Here is an 18,608-nt window from a genome sequence, read left to right on the forward strand (position 1 = left end):
GGAGGCCCCTATGTGTAGAAAGTGGGCTTTTCCCTTATCAGAGGACACAGCTCATGTGATGGCCACACCTTCTGCACATTCTCTGTAAGAGGACTTGCAGAATCTTCTGTCTCTTCTTACTCCCAGAGTGTGCCCATACTACCTCTCTCGGAACCTGAAGCAACAAGCTGACATCATCTTTATGCCATACAATTACTTGTTGGATGCCAAGGTAAGGGGTTGTTGGTAATTACTGATGTCCAGGGTTGTCCCTGGGCTTAGGAAGGGCTGCCTGAGCCTTTGTTAGAACCTCAGAGAGCAAATGTGAGCAGGAGGCCTCTTCTCTGTCACTGATAAGGCTCAAGACCTGGCCAGATGCAGCAATGAATAGCTCAGGGCCATTGGTTAGTTACCGAGCAACCTGAGCATAGGCAGGCTGGTCAGAGTGGGAAGAGTCCATGTTGTTACCATTGAGCCAGTACTTGCCCTTGGTCCTTAGCTTAGCTTCTTTTAAATCAGACCATGAGAAGTGATGACTCAAGAAACCTGAGCATTTTCCTGTTCTCCCTGGTATTCTTTCCTACACGTTTGGCCATCTTTTTTTTAAATGTTTTTTTTTAAATTTTATGTGTGTGTGTATTGCCTACATGTGGTTAAGTGCACCCATGTCATGCAATGCCTGCGGAGGTCAGAAGAGGCCATTGGATCCCCTGGGACTAGAGTTACAGACAATTGTTAGCTGCCATGTGGGTGCTGGGATTCCAACCCGGGTCTTCTGTAAAAACAGCCAGAGTTCTTAACCGCTGAGCCATCTCTCCAGCCTCATTGGCCATCTTTTTGTGTCCTACCCCTTTCATTTAACATAGCTAGATTTTTTTTCTAAACTTTTTTTTTTTTTTGGTCTTTTTGAGACAGGGTCTCCCTGTAGCCCCAGCTGTCCTGGAACTCACTATGTAGACCAGGCTGGCCTTGAACTCACAAAGATCTGCCTGCCTCTGCTTCCTGAGTGCTGGGATTAAAGGCGTGCACCACCATACCCAGCTCTAAACTTTTTTATTACATTTTATTTATTTGTTGTGTGTGTGCTTAGTGTGTGGAAATCAGAGGGCAGTTTTCAGGAGTTTGTTCTCGTTTCCCATCTATGGGTCCCAGAGATCAAACTGAAGTCATCAGACTTGGCAAGCATCTTTACCTGCTGAGCCATCTCACTGATCCTATAGCTAGACTTTTTTTTTTTTTCTTTTATGATAGGATCTTATGTATCTTAGGCTAATCTTTAATCTGCTGTGTAGCTTAGGTGACTGAACTTATGAGCCTCCTATCTCCCTGCTAATATGTGTATTACAATTCTATTTTTTTGCGGGGGGGTTCTTTTTTGAGACAGGGTCTCTCTGTAGCCCCAGCTAGCCTGGAGCTCACTATGTAGACCAGGCTGGCCTTGAACTCACAGAGATCCGCCTGCCTCTGCCTCCCGAGTGCTGGGATTAAAGGTGTGCGCCATCACACCAGGCTTTTTTTTTTCTTTTTTTTTTAATTCTAATACATCAGGATTTCAGTGCTTATTTATACTGTATACATGTTGATCTATATTTTCTCAAAAAATGTAATATGTAGCTGAAATTTTTTGGTGGGGAATTCTTTTTGAGACAGGGTCTCCCTGTAGCACCATCTGGCCTGGAACTCACTATGTAGACCAGGCTGGCCTCTGTCTCACAAAGATATGCCTGTCTGTGCCTCCTGAGTGCTGGGTTTAAAGGCTTGTGCCACAGCAGCTGAAGTTTTTTAAAGCCAATAAGAGCTATAAAAAATAGTTAAAAATAAATAAAAGGCAAGTTGTAGAAAGGAATGAAATGCTCCTGTCTTTCAAAGGACCTGGAACCAGAATACATAAAAGGCTCTTAGAACTGAATAGCCCAGTTCATCACTGGGCAGAGACCTGAGCAGACACTTCTCCAAAATTGATAGAATGTCCATATCATGTAGGAAAGGTGTTCAAGAGCTGTAGTCACCTGGACAATTCAAACACAAACCATAGGAAATGCATTCCAATGGAAATGGCTGAATTAAAGAGAGTTAGGGGTCTGGGGATATGGCCCAGTGATAGAGCACTTGCCTAGCATGTATGAGGTACTAGAATCAACTCTCAGCACCACATACACACAAAAAAAAGAAAGGTAAATGAGCTGGGTCAGTGGGTAAAGGTTACCGCAAATCAAACCTGATAACCTAAGTTCAATCTCCTGGACCTATATGGTAGAAGGAGAGAACTGACTCTTGCAGAGTGTCTTCTGACCTCCACATGTGTGCCTTATCAAGCCTGCCTCCCCAATAAATAAATAAAATGTAATTTTAAAAAACTTTAAAAGATGGGGCTGGAGAGATGACTCAGTGGTTAAGGGCACTAGCTGCTCTTGCAGAGGATCCAGGTTCGATTCCCAGCACCCACATGGCGGCTACAAACCGTCCTTAACTCCAGTTCCAGGGGAATCCGAAGCCCTCTTTTGACCTCCATGGCATTGCATGACATGGGTGCACTCACATACATGTAGGCAATACACTCATACACATAAAAATAATAAATACTGAAAAAAAAAACCTTTAAAAGAAAGTTAAAATATGAACCGGAAGTCCCAGCTGTGGTTGGTGGGTGTGCAGATTGTGAGTAGCTCTGTCCACACTGTGTCAATGACTGCCTCCTGGGGAGTGAAGTCCTAAGTCCAGTGATTTAGGCATGTGGTCACTAGAGCTCACAACTACTAGAAGTGGGTCCTGGTGCATCCCTAGAGCAGAAGCTGCCAGCAGTAAGGAGTGGATAAGTCTCAGACACACTGCCAGGACTATATTCTACAGGAGGCGAAGGAAAATGATGTTTATATAATACCCATATCTGTCAAAGCCCAGCTGTGGAGCTGAGCATGGTAGTGCATGCCCGTAATCTCAGCTCTAGGAAACGGAGGCAGGAAGATGATAAGTTCAAGGCCAGCCTAAGCTACATTGTAAGACCCTATCTCAAAGATCAAACCAAGTAGGGGACTAGGCTTAGTGGCAGAGTACTTGAGGCCCTGGGTTTAGTCTCTAGCATTATGAAACAGAACAATAAACACACCTGTACCTTGTACATTTAGCCTGTACAGTCCTCTCCTTTTGCCAGGTGAGTTCCAGGGATAAACTTAGATCAGGCTGAGATTGTCGGGCTTAGCAGCAAGTGCCTTTTCCTACTAAGCCATTTCACTTGCCTTGAATACTAGATTTTTAAAACTTCAACTGTGTACTAGATAGAGAACCACTGGGTATAGACTTCTTTAGCTACCTTGTTGCTCTGCTTAGGTTCCATGGCTTCCTTGACCATCCTGTTGATTATGGCATATACCCCTTTGTACTATGTGAGCAGTTCCCTGAGCTAGGTGCCCACAAGCATCCAGCTTTGGTCAGGCTTAGGCAGGTCATAAGTTTGTTTTCCACAGCCAACTTAGAGCAGCTGCCAGTCCTGACAATGGCAGATGAGAGCCTTTCCTGTTCCTCCCATAGTGTGTATGGTTCCTGCTTGTAATTACTATTCACATACCTCAGTTTCCCTCTTTGTCTGCTTGTGCAGGCCTGCTCTCAGCTGGCCCTGCCCCTCTCAGCTCCGACCCATGGTGACTTCTCTTCTTTGTAGAGTCGTAAGGCACACAACATTGATCTGAAGGGGACAGTTGTGATCTTTGATGAAGCTCACAATGTGGTAAGTCCTTTGTCCTCCGTGCTAAGTGCTTCCTGTCTCTCTCAGCTTCCTAAATCTTTCTAGAGGAATTCACGTAAAACCTTGGCCTGCCTATCAGGACCAACCAGATTCAGGTGCTGCTGTTCCCCTGGCCTCCTATCAAATGCCTCACTTGGGCCAGAGGCTGGCCTGTTACGCTTCAGATGTGTCCTCAGGTACAGGGTTTATACACAGGCCCTTCATTGGACCTCTGCCCTTCTAGCCAATTGGTAGGGCCATTTTGGCCCTGTTATATCCTACACTGTCCTCTTTCATCCTTCCTGTAGTGTCTCTGCTCTTTAGGCTACTTGGCCTGATTCTTAGGATGCTTCTATGGAGAGAGTTACTCATCTCTGGTGGTGGCAACAGCAGCAGCAGCAGCAGCAAGAGGCCCTCCTGGCTCCTTTTGTTCCTGTTTCCCCCACCTGTCTCACACTGACTCCACCTGTCTCTATGGCCACTGTGCAGGGCTGTGTAGAATAACCTCACAGGTTGGGCACATGAGGCAGCCATTCCTAGCTGCTCTGGAGCCTGGGATGAGGCTGATTAAGAGTAAGGGCTCCCTGTGGCAGGGTCTTATCCCCTCCTTGACTCCAGGCAGCTGTTGCCATGGGAGGTATTGATGTGATATTGTCTGACTGACTTTGAAGTTAGAAATGCTGTTTTTAGTAAGAAATTTCCCAGTTATAAAATATTGGCAACTCAAGTGAAAAATCTTTTTTAAACATTGGTGTGGACAGTTAGAGTCATGTTTGGACCAGCTTGTGACTTGACTTTAGAGATTGGGAGCTGGAGCTCTGGGGACTTGACTATCATCTTCCAGCTCCTCCTGCACCTCTACTTCTGCTTCCTAGAGCCCCCATTTTCCCTGCTCTGCTGTGATATGGATCTGTTTGGGCCCTCAGGAGAAGATATGTGAGGAGTCAGCCTCCTTTGACTTGACCCCCCGTGATGTAGCCTCTGGACTGGAGGCTATTGATCAGGTTTTGGAGGAACAAACTCAGGTGGCCCAGCAGGGTGAGCTCTACCTGGAGTTCAATGCAGACACTCCCAGCTCAGGTAAGTTTATGACTAAGAACTGAAAAGTGGTTTTGACTTGCTGGAGACAGCTTGGAAGTGTACCCTGGACATGGGCAATGCTTGCTATTCTTGGCACCTTCTGTCTAGATGGCATTCAGTGGCATGAGTTTGCTGAGAGACTTCAGTGAAATGGTTCAGAGTCCTGTTGTGTGACTTTTCCTGGGGAAATGAGAACAAAGGCCTCTTCATCAGGGTACCAGGGACAAACCAGAGGGACATTTCTACCCAACTAGTATAGTAAGCTAGTGAATATTTATTGGGGTTAATTACATGAGTATGCATGCGAGGTTACATACAGGACTATACATGACTCAGAGGCAGATGTATCACCAAAGTCTACCACAGCCCCAGTATGGATAATTCATAAAAGCTGTATCCCTGGCGCTTCTGGGGTGACTTACTGGCAGTTTGGTTAATTTGAGAGTCAGTTTCTGTCTGTCTGTCTGTCTGTGTGGTGTGTGTATCTCTTTTTTGATTGTGTTTTATGTATATGAGTGTTATGCGTGCATATGTTTAAGTACACCTGTGTCATGCAGTGCCCACAAAGGACAGAAGAGGGTGTCAGATCCCCTGGAACTGGAGTTAGGATGGTTGTTAGCTGCCATGTGCGTGCTGGGATATGAACCCGGGTCTTCTGTAAGAACAGCCAGTGCTCTTAACCACTGACCCATCTCTCCAGCCCTGTGTTTCTCTTTCTCTCTGCAAGTAGTAAGGAAACTATTCAAGGCAAAACAGTAGTCCAGATCAGAAAGAAATATGCAGTCAAGAGTGATAGCAGACCAAACTTACAACAATAATGTGTGAAATTTGTCGCTGTTCCTATAATGTAAGCTTACCACACATTCCCTTTCTGAATTCTCCACCAACACAAAGTCTTTCAATGTAATCATGTTACATCTTAAAGAAAGCAATGCTAATAAAATATTTTTAAATAATAAAAAGAATGACAGCAGGTCACAGTGTAAGGGTCCTACTAGGCAAGAGTCTCTTCTTCCCAGCAATTGTTATTGTAAAACCTTGGGGAGGGGTTTGCGAATCTTGTACATTTCAGCTTTCTGAGTGAGACTTTCAAGTTTTATTTACTTCCTGAGTCATTTTTCCCTTCAGGGTAGAATGTTTTGGGTTTGGAGGAAATTGCTATATAACAATCCTATAGACCAGGGAGGGAGGGTCATCTAATAGTTCCAGTGCTTTTTATTTTATTTTAATACTTTTTATTATTTTATTTTCAAACAAAAGTTTCATGTAGCTCAGGCTAGTCTCAAATTTGTATTGTGTAGGGGAGGTTGACCTTTAGCTTCTGATCCTCCTGAGTGTACTTCCCACGTCCTGAGGTTATAGGCTTGGACCACCACTCCCCATTATTCAGTCATGGGATCAAACCTAGGGCTTCATACATGCTAGGTAAGCACTCTCCCAACTGAGCTATATCCCCAGTTCTAGTTCCTCTAGTGTTTTTTGGTCTTTATGGCTTTTCCTAATTAGTATTGGCTTGTCCTCTACTATGGGTGGCGCCATCCTTGGGCAAGTGGGCCTGTGTTGTATAAGAGAGCAGGTTGAGTAGGGGCCAGGAGAGCAAGCCAGTAAGCAGCCTTCCTCCATGGCCTGTGCTCCAGCTCCTGCCTCCAGGTTTCTGCCCCGAGTTCCTACTTGGGCTCTCTCAGTGATGAACTGTGACCTGGGAGATGTAAACAGAATAAACCTTTTCCTCACCAAGTTGGTATTGGTCAGAGTGTTTTGTCACAGCAATGGAGAAATAAACTAGAACAGGTCTAAATTTGATTAAGATGTATTATATGAAATGCACAAAAACTCAAAAATATTACAAATGAAGCAACAACAGCAAACAACAAAACAATACGGCATATGCAAGAGAGTGTCTTATTAGTTTCTTCTGACCTCCCTTTTTCCCTCCCTCTTCCCTCTCATCCTTCTTCCTTTCCTCCTCTCAAAATAAGAGATTATATTAGGTTTCTCCAAAGAAACAGAACCAATAGAATGCATAGATAAATTGGAGGCCAAGAGTTCCCACAGTCTGCCATTTATAAGTTGAAGAACAAAGATAACTAGTGGTGAAGTTCACTCTGGGTCCATGGACCTGAGGCTTCAGGGAGCTGAAGATAAAACTCAGTCTGAGACCAAAGGCCTGGGGACTTGAAGGGCCTCTAGTGTGAGGTTCCTGAGAGGCTGAGAGCCAGGAGCTCCTATGTCCAGTGCAGGACATGGACATACAGCTGCTCAAAGAGAGAATTTGCCTTCTCTACTTTTTTGTTACATTTGTGTTCTCAGTGGTTTGGTTGAAGCCTATCCAAACCTGGGATGCAGACCTTTACAAATCTACTGATTCAAATGCTAATCCCTTCAAAGCCACCCCCACAGACACATTCAGAAGTAATGTTTTTTGTTGTTGTTTTGTTTTTGGAGACAGGGTCTTCCTGTAACTCCAGCTGACCTGTAGACCAGGTTAGTCTTGAGTGAGCTCCATCCACCTGCCTCTGCTGGGACCAAAGCCATGCACCACCACACCCAGCTCAAAAGTTGTTTTACATGACACTCTTAGCCTGCTCATGCAGACATATCAGATTGGTTGTCACAGTGATCCTGCTTTACTTTTGTCAACCCTTTTATACAGCCACAATGTTTGTGGACACAGCTGGCCTTCCATATCCATGGAGTCCACCAACCTTGGTCTCTACTGAACATGTACAAGCTTTTTCTTGTCATTATTCCCTAAATAATGTAACGTCTATGCACATAGGACTTACATTGTGTTACATGGGAGAGGGACTGGGATGTAGCTCAGTTGATAAGAGTGCTTGTCTAACATGCATGAAACCCTGGATTCAATTTCTAATACCACACAAAATGACCTTGATGGTACATACTTGATTTTAGTTTTGGCTTTTTTGGTCTTGTTGAGACAGGGTCTCCCTGAGCCCCAGCTGGCCTGGAACTCACTATGTAGACCAGATTGGCCTCGAATTCACAGAGATCCACCTGCCTCTGCCTTCTGACTGCTAGGATTTAAGGCGTGTGCCACCACTGTAACCCCAGCCCTTGGGAAGTAGAAGCAGGTGGATTAAAAGTTCAAGATCAGGCCGGGCATGGTGGTGCACGCCTTTGATTCCAGCACTTGGGAGCCAGAGGCAGGCAGATCTCTGTGAGTTCAAGGCCAGCCTGGTCTACATAGTAAGTTCCAGGACAGCTGGGGCTACAGGGAGACCCTGTCTCAAAAAGACCAAAAAAAAAAAAAGTTCAAGATCATCCTTAGCTGTCAGCTATATAGCAAGTTACAGACCAGCCTAGGTTACTCTTGGAGTGGATCTAAGTTTGGTTCCCAGTAACCATGTCCGGTGACTCACAACTATCTGTAACTCCAGCTCCAAGTGACCTGATGCCCTTTTCTGACCTCTACAGGCATTGCATTCATGTGCATATACCCACACACAGACATATACATATAATTAAATTTTTTTTTGTTTTTTTTAGACAGGGTCTCCCTGTAGCCCCAGCTGACCTGGAACTCACTATGTAGTCCAGGCTGCCTTGAACTCACAGAGATCCGCCTGCCCAACCTTTAAAATGTGTTTTGTTTTTTTTTTTAAAGTACATAGTCTGTGTAAATAGTGCACCATTGTTATATGAGGGTCTTGAGCATTAGTGAGTATTGGTATCTAAAACTCTTGGGCTGGAGAGATGGCTCAGTGGTTAAGAGCACTGCTGCTCTTGCAGAGGACCCAGGTTGGATTCCCAGCACCCACATAGTGGCTAACAACCGCCCTAAATCGTGTTCTGGGGGATCCGAGGCCCTCTTCTGACCTTCTCGGGCATTGCACAACATGGGTGCACTTGCATCTTTGCTGGCAGTACACTCATACACATAAAATAAAAATGATAAAAAACCATTGGCTCTGTCCCTGTGTTACTGAGGGAGGACTGCTCTTGGACTTTGCTTTTTCCTTTTGTCATCACTAGATGACACTCTTGTGTAGGGATGCCTGTCTAGCCTTTGTGTGTGACAGAAAGACAGACACATAGAGACACTAAGGTTGTGACCTCCTGTGTATGTGTGTTTCATCCTTTTGGAGGTGTGTCCTCAAGGTCAGTTCCAAGAAGCAGACAGCTGAGCTGAAAAGTGGCTACCCTTGCAGCATTGCTGGACTTCCTCCTCCACTAAGCAGCTGCCCTAGGATCTTACCATAGAATGTGACTTTCGGCTTTTGAATTTTTTGCCAGTTTAATAGACAAAAAAATGACCGTGTAATTCTAATTGGCTTTTCTCCCATGAATGAAACTGAACATAATTTCAAATGTCTAAGGATCTTTTTTCCTTGGGTATGAAGTGGTTGATTTCCTCAGTTTTTTGTTTTTTTTTTTTAATGTGTATGAGTGTATTGCCTGCCTGTAGGTAAGTGCACCCGTGTTGTGCAATGCTTGTGAGGACAGAAGAGGCTGTCAGATCCCCTGGAACTGGAGTTATGGACAGTTGGTAGCTGCCATGTGGGTGCTGGGATTCGAACCCGGGTCTTCTGCAAGAACAACCAGTATTCTTAACTGCTGAGCCATCTCTCCAGCCTGATTTCCTCAGTTTTAGGGAACTATATTATATTTGGTATAATATACTAATATAATAATTCCTGTTTTGGTTTGGTTTTCTATTGCTGTGATAAAACACTGATCAAAACCAACTTGGGGAGGATTTATTTGGCTTACAGCTCACAACTCATCATCTAGGGAAACCAAGGCAGGAACCTAGAGGCAAGAATAAGGCACAAACCATGGAGGAGTGCTGCTTACTGGTTGCTCCTCTGGCCCATGCTCAGCCTGCTTTCTTATAAAACCAGAACCACCTGCCCAGGGGTGGCCCCACCCACAGTGGGCTGTGCCCTACCACATCACTCAACAGTCAAGAACATGCCTCATAAACACGACCATAGGCCAACTTGAAGGAAGCAGTGCCTCAGTTGAGATTCCCTTCTCCTGGGTGGGTCTAGTTAACTGAAGCTTTCCAGCGCAGGTTCACATGTTCTTAGCCTCCTTTATTTGTTTATTTATATGAATGTTTTGCCTTAATGTATGTAAGTGCACCTGTGATACAGTGCTGTAGCAGCCAGAAGAGGCCATCCAATCCCCTAGAACTGGAGTTAAGGACAGTTGTTAGCTGCCGCGTGAGTGCTGGGAACCAAACCCAGGTACTCTGCAAGCGCAATCAGTACTCTTAACCACTGAGCCACCTCTCCAGCCCCTCCTTAGCCTCCTTTTGGCTGTGATACTTTCTTAGACTGTCCTTGTTTTTGATCGTCTTGACAGTTCAGAGGAGGTCTGGTCAGGTTTATAGAGAATGTCCCTTAATTGGGATTGTCTATTTTTCTCATTGATTCATTGAAACTTTGAGGTCTGGGGCAAAGATCACAGAGGTAAAGTGCACAAAGTAAGCATCAAAATCACATACATTATATATAATTTTTGTACCTCAGAGGATAGCATTAAGAAAATTATCTGAGTGTAATGCAATCATAGCATTTGGGAAATAAAGGCAGAAGGATTGCTGCAAATTTGGGGCTAGCCTGGTCTGCGTACTGAGTTTCAGGCTAGCCATGAAGACCCTGTCTCTAGCCCCAGCTGTCCTGGAACTTACTATGTAGACCAGGCTGGCCTTGAACTCATAGAGATCCACCTGCCTCTGCCTCCCAAGTGCTGGGATTAAAGGTGTGCACCACCACACCTGGTGGTTTTGTGTTTTTTGAGTCAAGGGTTTACTCTGTAGCTCTGGCTGGCTTGAAACTTGCTTTGTGGACTAAGCTGGCCTTGAACTCACAGAGATCCACCTGCCTTTGCCTACCAAGTGCTGGGATTAAAGGCATGTGCCACCACACTCAGCAGGAAGACCTGATTTTTTTTTTTTAAGGGAAAACCTACAGACTGACAGAAATTGTTTGCAAATCATAGTAACCAGTAAAGTATCTGTATGTGAGAGTTATAAAATTAAAACCTCTGACAAGTGAGATATGAAATGAAGAAGAGGTGTAAATATTTCTTCAAGGAGGAGGTGCAGATGGTCAATGCACACAGGAAAATACTGAGCATCATTGTTTACCAGGGAAGTACAAATGGAAACCACAGAAAGGCGACACTTCATGTTCTAATAAAGAAAGTGGACAGTGATAAGTATTGATACAGATGAGGGGAGAGCACACTTGCAGACATTGCTTATGGGAACAGAAGATGGTACAGGGCATTGTGGAATACAAGTATTTTGTCCAAAAGCTAAACACAGTTATGTGCTTAACTTGGGCTGCTGTGACAAAGTACTCCAGGTTAGGTAATCTACCACAGATTGATTCTTTATACTTGGAGAGGCCTCGAAGTCCAAAAGCAAGGTGCCATAGGGTTGGATCCTCCTGTGTCCCCTCTCCTTGATTTGAAGATGCCTGCTTTCTCACATCTTTACATGGCCTTTTCACTCACATCCTTTCTACTACACTGAGAAGCCACACTGAGGCTGCAGTCAGTGCTAGGAGGATGTGGAATTATGTGCACAATGCTTTTTCTCCTCTAGGGCTCAACATGGAGCTGGAAGACATTGCAAAGCTGAAAAGTAAGTGTTGCCTTTCCTTCCTTTTGTGGTTGAGTTGGGGATATGCCTCTAATATGTTCTTGACTCATAGTGATCCTGCTTCACCTGGAGAGGGCTATTGATGCTGTTGAGCTTCCTGGAGATGACAGCGGCGTCACCAAACCTGGGAGGTGAGGGATGGGTGCTGATCCCATTACCCCAAGTCCTACCTGGGGCTGGAGATAGATAGTAGATGCATGGGTTCTGTCCTCAGCGAGTTCTGTGAGCTCTTAATTCCAGCAACAGGATCTGTTTTTAAATTTCAAGACTTAGGAAGAATTGACAGCTCTTTAAGTGGTCATTGAAAACATGTGGGAGCAACAGCACATATGCCTGCATAGTGTCTCTTCCAGCTCTGTCTCCTCAGGCCCCTATAGGCAGAGTGGGTGCCTGTTAGAATCAGACCTTCTGTTAGGGACCATCAGTACTATCACCCAGTCCTGAGTAGGGATCTAGGAGACCAGAAGGTTCTGGGCATTCCATAGATCCTTTTTCTAAGCAATACTATGGGTAGCATGGTTTGAAGGCAGACAAGGAACTGTGGCCAGGGCTGAGGGGTAGTTTTTGTGGACACATGATGAATGGCTGTGCTAGGACCTGATCTGGGCTTGTGGAGGGCAAAGCATATTCTGAGATTTTGGACTTCTGCCTTTTCCCTGAACAATTTTGTTCCTCTGAGCTCTGACCTTTGTAAGTACTCCTAGTTGCTCCCAGAGAAGCCAGATATACCAGCTTGACCTTCATGGTTCTGGTCTGGTTTTTGGTCTTCCTTACCTATACTTCAAGGCCCTTCCACAGCTCTCTTCCAATCTCTTCCCAAAGCCCTTAGGGTCTCTGCCCAGATGCATGGCCTCCAAAAAGACTCAGGACCCTCACCTATGCCGCTCGTGATGGTGGCCTCTTACACAGGTCCCTTGCCTTTTCTTTGGTGGGTGACTCTCCTCTGCCCACCTGGAGGTCACAGAGGGAAGAGGCGTCTTGCCTCCACTGTTGGCCTCCCTGGAGGGCTCAGCATTTATTTCTGATTGTAGGAAATTTAGAAAGCCCTTACCTTGTAGGTTCCCCAAAGTCACTGCCTGGTCCTCCCCGTCTCAAGCTTCTCTTCTCTTTGGCAGCTACATCTTCGAGCTGTTTGCTGAAGCCCAAATAACATTTCAAACCAAAGGCTGCATTGTGGAATCACTGGACCAGATAATCCAGCACCTGGCAGGACGTGAGTCTCTAGCCCACACTATGGAGTATGCCAGGCTGGTGACTTTGATGCAGATGAGCAAGGCAGGGGTTATTATTCCATGTCCAGCAGTCAACATAGCCACCAGTGTCAGCAGGCTGCTATCAGGCCTTCCTCAAGAATAACCCACTCCTCTTGCATGTTTGTTTATTTTGGGCTGTGCTGGAGGTTGAATCCAGGATCCCATACATGGTAGGCAAGCGTTTTACCATTGAGCCACATCTTTAGCACTTGTTTTTTGGGATAAGTCTCACAGACTGGCCTTGAACTTAAGATCCTTCTGTCTCTGGAGTGCTGAGATCACAGAAGTTGCCACTGACCCCACTGGCTTCCTCTTTCTGATTGAGACATGGAGGCACTAGTGACATTTGGCAAACCATTATACTCTTGGAGCTTGTTGTTGATGTGTTCTTACTATAGTGTATCCTAGTTCTTCTTTAAAGAGGCACAGCAGAGGTCTTAGTGGATACAGTGAGCTGTGGGCTTCTTCGGTGTCTCTCCTTTGCCATCAGTTCTCATTTCTGCTTAGTTGGGAGATCCACAGTCTCCCAGAGGCAGTGGGCCTATGGGCTTCTTTGTGGAACCCTCTTCTACTGAGTGGGGTCTTGAGCGGTTTGCAATGCCACAAGCAGCAGTGTCTGCCAGGCTGCCAGGCACTGGGGAATGGCAGGCCCCTCCCTACTGTTTGACCACAGAGGCCTTTTGGAAGCCTATACTCCTTTGGGGAGATTCTCCATCTGGCTGTTCCTTGACACTGGGACCAACAGGTCAGATGCCCTCCCCTAGCATACCCCACTCCTGATGCTGGTTATGGGGAGGCTGGTTGCTTTAGCAGACAGGAGACAGAGCTTGGATGTGAAGTTTTGCTGGTTCCTTGTCTTATGGGATTCAGCTCCTCCTCTGCTTCTGTGGATGTCAGCTTCCTGATGTTCCACAGGTACCGGTGTGTTCACCAACACGGTTGGGTTGCAGAAGCTCATGGACATCATCCAGGTAGGAGCCTGCTTTCAACTATTTTGGATGACTCTTGTCTGATGAAAGTGATAACAGGAGCTTCAGGAACTAGACAAACGTCCACATAACACATATTTCTGATTAACAAATGCTTACGCTCCACTCCTTTCACCTTGACTGTAGTAGGCCTCGTGTGAGGTGAGGGAGGGCAGGTCTGGCCATGCTTGGCTGTTCAGTGGTCAGACACATCCATGGTGGCATTCTAGGACTGGAGTCCTATGAAGAGTGAAGGTCAGGAGCTACTTGAAGTCTGCCAGTGCCCTTTGGGACTAAGGCAAGACCTCCTTGTTCATAGTCACTTAGCTGCAGGTGACTTCAGACTGGGGGAAATCTAGAGACAAATGACCTTCTGGGTAGCTTCTTAAAGGAAAGATAAACAGAGACCCTGTTGGTGCCATGGTCTGTCAATCCCTGGCAGAGGGTGGAGGGATAAGAGAGATGGCTATGAAGCCACTAACAGAGATAAAGGTGGTTCTGTGGGACCCCTGCCAGAGTCGCCTGGGCCCTTTCTGCCTCATCAAGTCTTTTCTGCCTTTCACTGTGCTGTTTTGGTGTTAGCCTTTCTCTTGTCTGTGTGCCATGCACTTGTCCTCACGTCCAGTGTAGCAGTGTCCTCAGCTATAGTAGGCAAGCCAGGACTGACCAGGTAGTTGAGGGCAAGCCTGGTATTGGGGGCTCTGGGCAGCTTCAACTCTGCTAAGCCTTGCTAGGTTTTTAGTAGCCCATCTTAAGATTCCTGGCTGGGAAATGTTGATCCTGGGGGAAACTGAAGCATGGGCAGCTTTGTGTATGGTGCTGTGTGAAGCTACATGGTTGCTTCTGTCTGTGCTATACCTCCAAGCCCCTGGAGGCTATAGCTAGTGGGTAGGAGGTGCACTGGTTTTGTGATTACTCAGTGAATCCTACTGGAGAGGCAGTATGAATGCCTGGGTCCTCACCCAATCTGTAATCATGTTGTAGCTGCCCTTCCTCCATGCTGTTGGGCCTGGAGGTATAGGCCACAATGAACTAGGTGCTATCTTCTCAATGAGGTCAGACCTGGGCCAGGGGCCAAGTGCACATGTGGCAAGAAAGGCAGCTGGGTATATGCTCAAGCCTGATTCCTTATAGCCAACTTTGTGATAAGAGACATCATAGCCTCAGACTTCACTCTGAATGGATAATTATAATGGAAAGACAGCACTGCCAACATTTTGTGGGAGGAGCCAATTTCTAGTATGCCATTTTCCAGATAGATTGGGCTCTCCTCTCTAAGTACTTCTCCAGAGGTACAGTGGGCATGCCCAGGCCTCTGCCTCCCAGGATGGTGGTTCAGTGCATGACTAGTGAGTCTGTGACTTTTCAATGCCTGGGGACCCTGTACCACCCACACCTCGGCCACGGTGCTGTCTTGGAGCATCTTTGGCCCCCAGTGTGGGAAGCCCAGCTCCTGCCAGGCATACTGTTTTCTGTGTCAGAAAGTGACTCCCAAGAATTCACTCTATCCCTTCCCATTTGGGCACTAAGTTCAATCTCAGCTACAGTTAACTCTGTTGCTCTCAGACCTAGAGGACTCATGTAAGCAGTACAACCTCTCTCCTTTCTGGAATGTGGTTCTCCACTCTCCATTTATGAAGGAAGGAGGGAGGTATCTCCCTTATCCAAGCTCTTTGAAACCCAGACCCCCCTCACCTGGTGGTTTGGAATTTCCTCTGGCAGCTGTTCTAAAGGCCCCTGGAAGCTTCCCTGCCCCACCTTGGGGTGCTGTGCTGACTAGATCCTCACCAGCATGTTCCTCAGCTGCAGGACAGGTGACTGGTGAGTTGCTCATCTCACAGCTGCTTCCTGCATAACTATAGGTGCCAAGGGTTCCTGTCAGTACATGGGCGTGTATACAGAACTGCAACAAACCTCAGTCGGAGTGAAGAATCAGCTGGCGCTAGGGCCAGCAGCTCCCAGACTGAAGTCCCCTTCCTCTGTGCTCACCTGGATCAGACATGCAATGTGCATTCATGCATATCCACATTCACACACATGTACCTGGACACATGCATGCACTCACATTGTGGGGTGAGGTTTTTCCCTTATCACACTGCTTAGGTGGGGTTCCATTCTCTCACCTGGGATTCTTGTTCATTCCTCTTCTTTTTCTTTTTTTTTTTTTTTTGAAACAGGGTCTCCCTGTAGCCCCAGCTGACCTGGAACTTACTATGTAGACCAGGCTGGCCTTGAACTCACAAAGATCCTCCTGCCTCTGCCTCCCAAGTGCTGGGATTAAAGGCGTGCACCACCACTTGTAAACCTTTTAAGTGTCCCCAAACCAGGTGATGTGTCAGCTTGAGCTATCTTCTGTTTTTTGGGGTTTTTAAAAAATATTTTGTTTTATTATTATTTTTTTTAATTTTATGTGTATGTGTGTATTACCTGCTTGGAGGTAAGTGCACCCGTGTCATGCAGTGCCCACGGAGGACAGAAGAGGCTGTCGGATCCCCTGGAACTGGAGTTAGGACAGTTGTTAGCTGCCATGTGGGTGCTGGGATCCGAACCCAGCTCTTCTGCAAGAACAACTAGTGTTCTTAACCGCTGAGCCATCTCTCTAGTCCCTGTCTTCTGTTCTTTAAGTTTGAAAATCATAACATACATAGTGAAACCCTATTTCAAAAAAGAAAAATAAAATGTGGAATCTTGGAGAAACCCATGGTTGCCATGGAGTCAGGGAGCCCTGTTCTTCCCTGGCTACTTTAGTTCATAGTGAGTGAGAGTGTTTCTAGACTCCTCAGGCAGGGCCCAGAGACCCATTCCCCATCAGGCAGGACTGATACATATAGAGGCAGCTTGGAAGGTTCAGGGAAGCAGGTACTGATGCTTCGAAGGCCAAGACACAGAAATGTCCTGGATGTACACAAGGCCCTCCCGTTCACTTATCTCATGTTGGAAGCTGGTCTCTACAGAGGGCTGGCATAGTGGTGCCCTGAACAGCCAACCATAGCCCTGATGGGCATTGAGCAGAACACAGTTCGTGGAGTTCTCCATGTAGGCATGAGGAGTTTCCACTCACACCAGTGCACAAACCAAGAAACCACTAGGATGAGAGTCTGGGGGTGTCAATTTAGCTGGAGTTGAACCAGGAATCACAGTGAGCAAGGAACTGTCTGATGAGGAAGGCCAGCAGTGGTGATAAGCTGCCTCTCCAAGAGAAGAGGTCTGTGCAGAGAAGCCCTTCTGAGGGAAGAGGAGTCTGGGCCATGTGTAACACTTCAGTGTTCCCTCCGCACATTTCTCATTTACTTCCCTTGCCCTGTGGATGGTTCTGGCTTTTCATTGTGGTTGGTACTTCTTTGATCTGGCTCTGTTTCTCACTGATTTGTGGGCCCTGTAAGTCCTGTGTGTCCACCCCATATGATATGCATATCCTCTGCTAACCTTTTCTGCCTTTGTGATGGACTTGAACAGTTTTCCTTTCTGTCAGAGGCCTAGTGCCTCAGATACATGCCTTCTAACCTGTGCCTGGTCACTTTTGGTTTTGAGTTACATGACTATAGAGTTACATGACTGTGAGGAGTGTGGGTGGCAAGTGTCTACTTTCTCCAAGCTACTCTGCTTTCTGGGCCCTGGCTGCTGCTGGCATCGCTGCTTTCCTGCTCATTCTCATTTGCTGTGGTTTTCCTAAGTTCTGATACCGCCTAGAGCCAATTCCTTTCATTCCTTCCAGCTGTCTTGGCAATTTCCTTTGCCAGGTGAATTTTGGACTCAGTCTTTTCACAGCCTTTAGGAACCCTGCCATGGTCTTAGCTTCAATGTTGAAATTCTGAATGAGTTTGGAGCCCCAAGAAGCTCAGAAGGGAGAATGGCTGAGTCAGTCAAATAAGGGCCTTCCAGGCTGTTGCACTTCTAATGTGTGCTGGTGGCTCCCAATGGGAGATGCACAGAGAGCTTTAGAGCCACCTGGAGGAAGGGACAGCAGGGGTGAGCTGCTGCTGCTGAGCCTGGTCATACTGTCTAGTGTGGTGGTAAGCAGATGAGGCCCCTGGTCATCTGTCTGGCCTCTGAGTAGAAGGGTGACTCAGAAAAGGACAAAGTGGCCTCAGGCTCCTGCATGCTAGAGGTTTCCACATGATGGTATTTGTGTTCTTACCTCTGGCCCCTGACCCTTATGTTGTACTGCCTTGCCTTTCAGATTGTGTTCAGTGTGGACCCCACTGAGGGCAGCCCTGGTGTTGTGGCAGGAGTGGGTGCCGCACAGTCCTACAAGGTGAGAGCAGCTTCCAGGATGTGGGCAAGTGTAGGGGTCTCAGACCTGTGGGGTAGGGCTGCCTACCTGGGCAGCATATATGTACATTCATCCTTCCAGGTGCACATACACCCTGAAACCAGCCACCGGAAGGCAGCTCAGCAGTCAGATGCCTGGAGCACCACTACATCCAGGAAACAAGGTATAGAACTATGGCCTGGGAAATGCTGGACCCCCACCCCCTTGCATACTGGTGCCATCATACCTAGAGTCAGGCACACTTTTGGTCTCATTTCCCTTCTGAAAGCCAGGGACCTTGAAGGAATCCCCAAGCACTGTTACCTGCCGGAGTCACCCAGTGGGGCAGTGGCAGAACCAGGGTCCTGTAAAGGCCTCTTCTCCCCGACTCAGGATGCATTTTTTTTTTAATTTTTTTTTTTTTTTATGTGTATGCGTATATTTCCTGCATGTGTGTGAGTGTACCCATGTCATGCAATGCCAGCAGAGGTCAGGAGAGGGCTTCAGATTCTTCTGGAACTGGAGTTAAGGACGGTTCACAGCTGCCATATGGGTGCTAGGAATTGAACCCAAGTCCTCTGCAAGAGCAGTCAGTGCTTAACCACTGAGCCATCTCTCCAGCCCCCAAGATACATGTTGGTTTTTTTTTTGGTCTTTTTGAGACAGGGTCTCCCTGTAGCCCCAGCTGTCCTGGAACCCACTATGTAGACCAGGCTGG

General features: G+C 46.7%; 1 protein-coding gene across 6 annotated transcripts in view; it reads left to right on the top strand.

The window, feature by feature from the left end:
* The window catches only part of Rtel1 (regulator of telomere elongation helicase 1), a 38,819-nt gene that overhangs the window by 9,183 nt on the left and 11,028 nt on the right, over positions 1 to 18,608 (top strand). For all 6 annotated transcript variants that reach the window (XM_029568429.1, XM_029568431.1, XM_029568430.1 and 3 more), the window contains 9 exons: positions 127 to 211; positions 3,638 to 3,703; positions 4,627 to 4,780; positions 11,361 to 11,399; positions 11,470 to 11,548; positions 12,533 to 12,630; positions 13,586 to 13,641; positions 17,819 to 17,893; positions 17,993 to 18,074. In XM_029568429.1, coding sequence (XP_029424289.1) covers positions 127 to 211; positions 3,638 to 3,703; positions 4,627 to 4,780; positions 11,361 to 11,399; positions 11,470 to 11,548; positions 12,533 to 12,630; positions 13,586 to 13,641; positions 17,819 to 17,893; positions 17,993 to 18,074 — 734 coding nt within the window. The remainder of the gene's footprint in view (positions 1 to 126; positions 212 to 3,637; positions 3,704 to 4,626; positions 4,781 to 11,360; positions 11,400 to 11,469; positions 11,549 to 12,532; positions 12,631 to 13,585; positions 13,642 to 17,818; positions 17,894 to 17,992; positions 18,075 to 18,608) is intronic.

The sequence above is a fragment of the Nannospalax galili genome, unplaced genomic scaffold (assembly GCF_000622305.1).
Source record: "Nannospalax galili isolate Female #2095 unplaced genomic scaffold, S.galili_v1.0 scaffold160, whole genome shotgun sequence".
Taxonomy (NCBI): Eukaryota; Metazoa; Chordata; class Mammalia; order Rodentia; family Spalacidae; genus Nannospalax; species Nannospalax galili.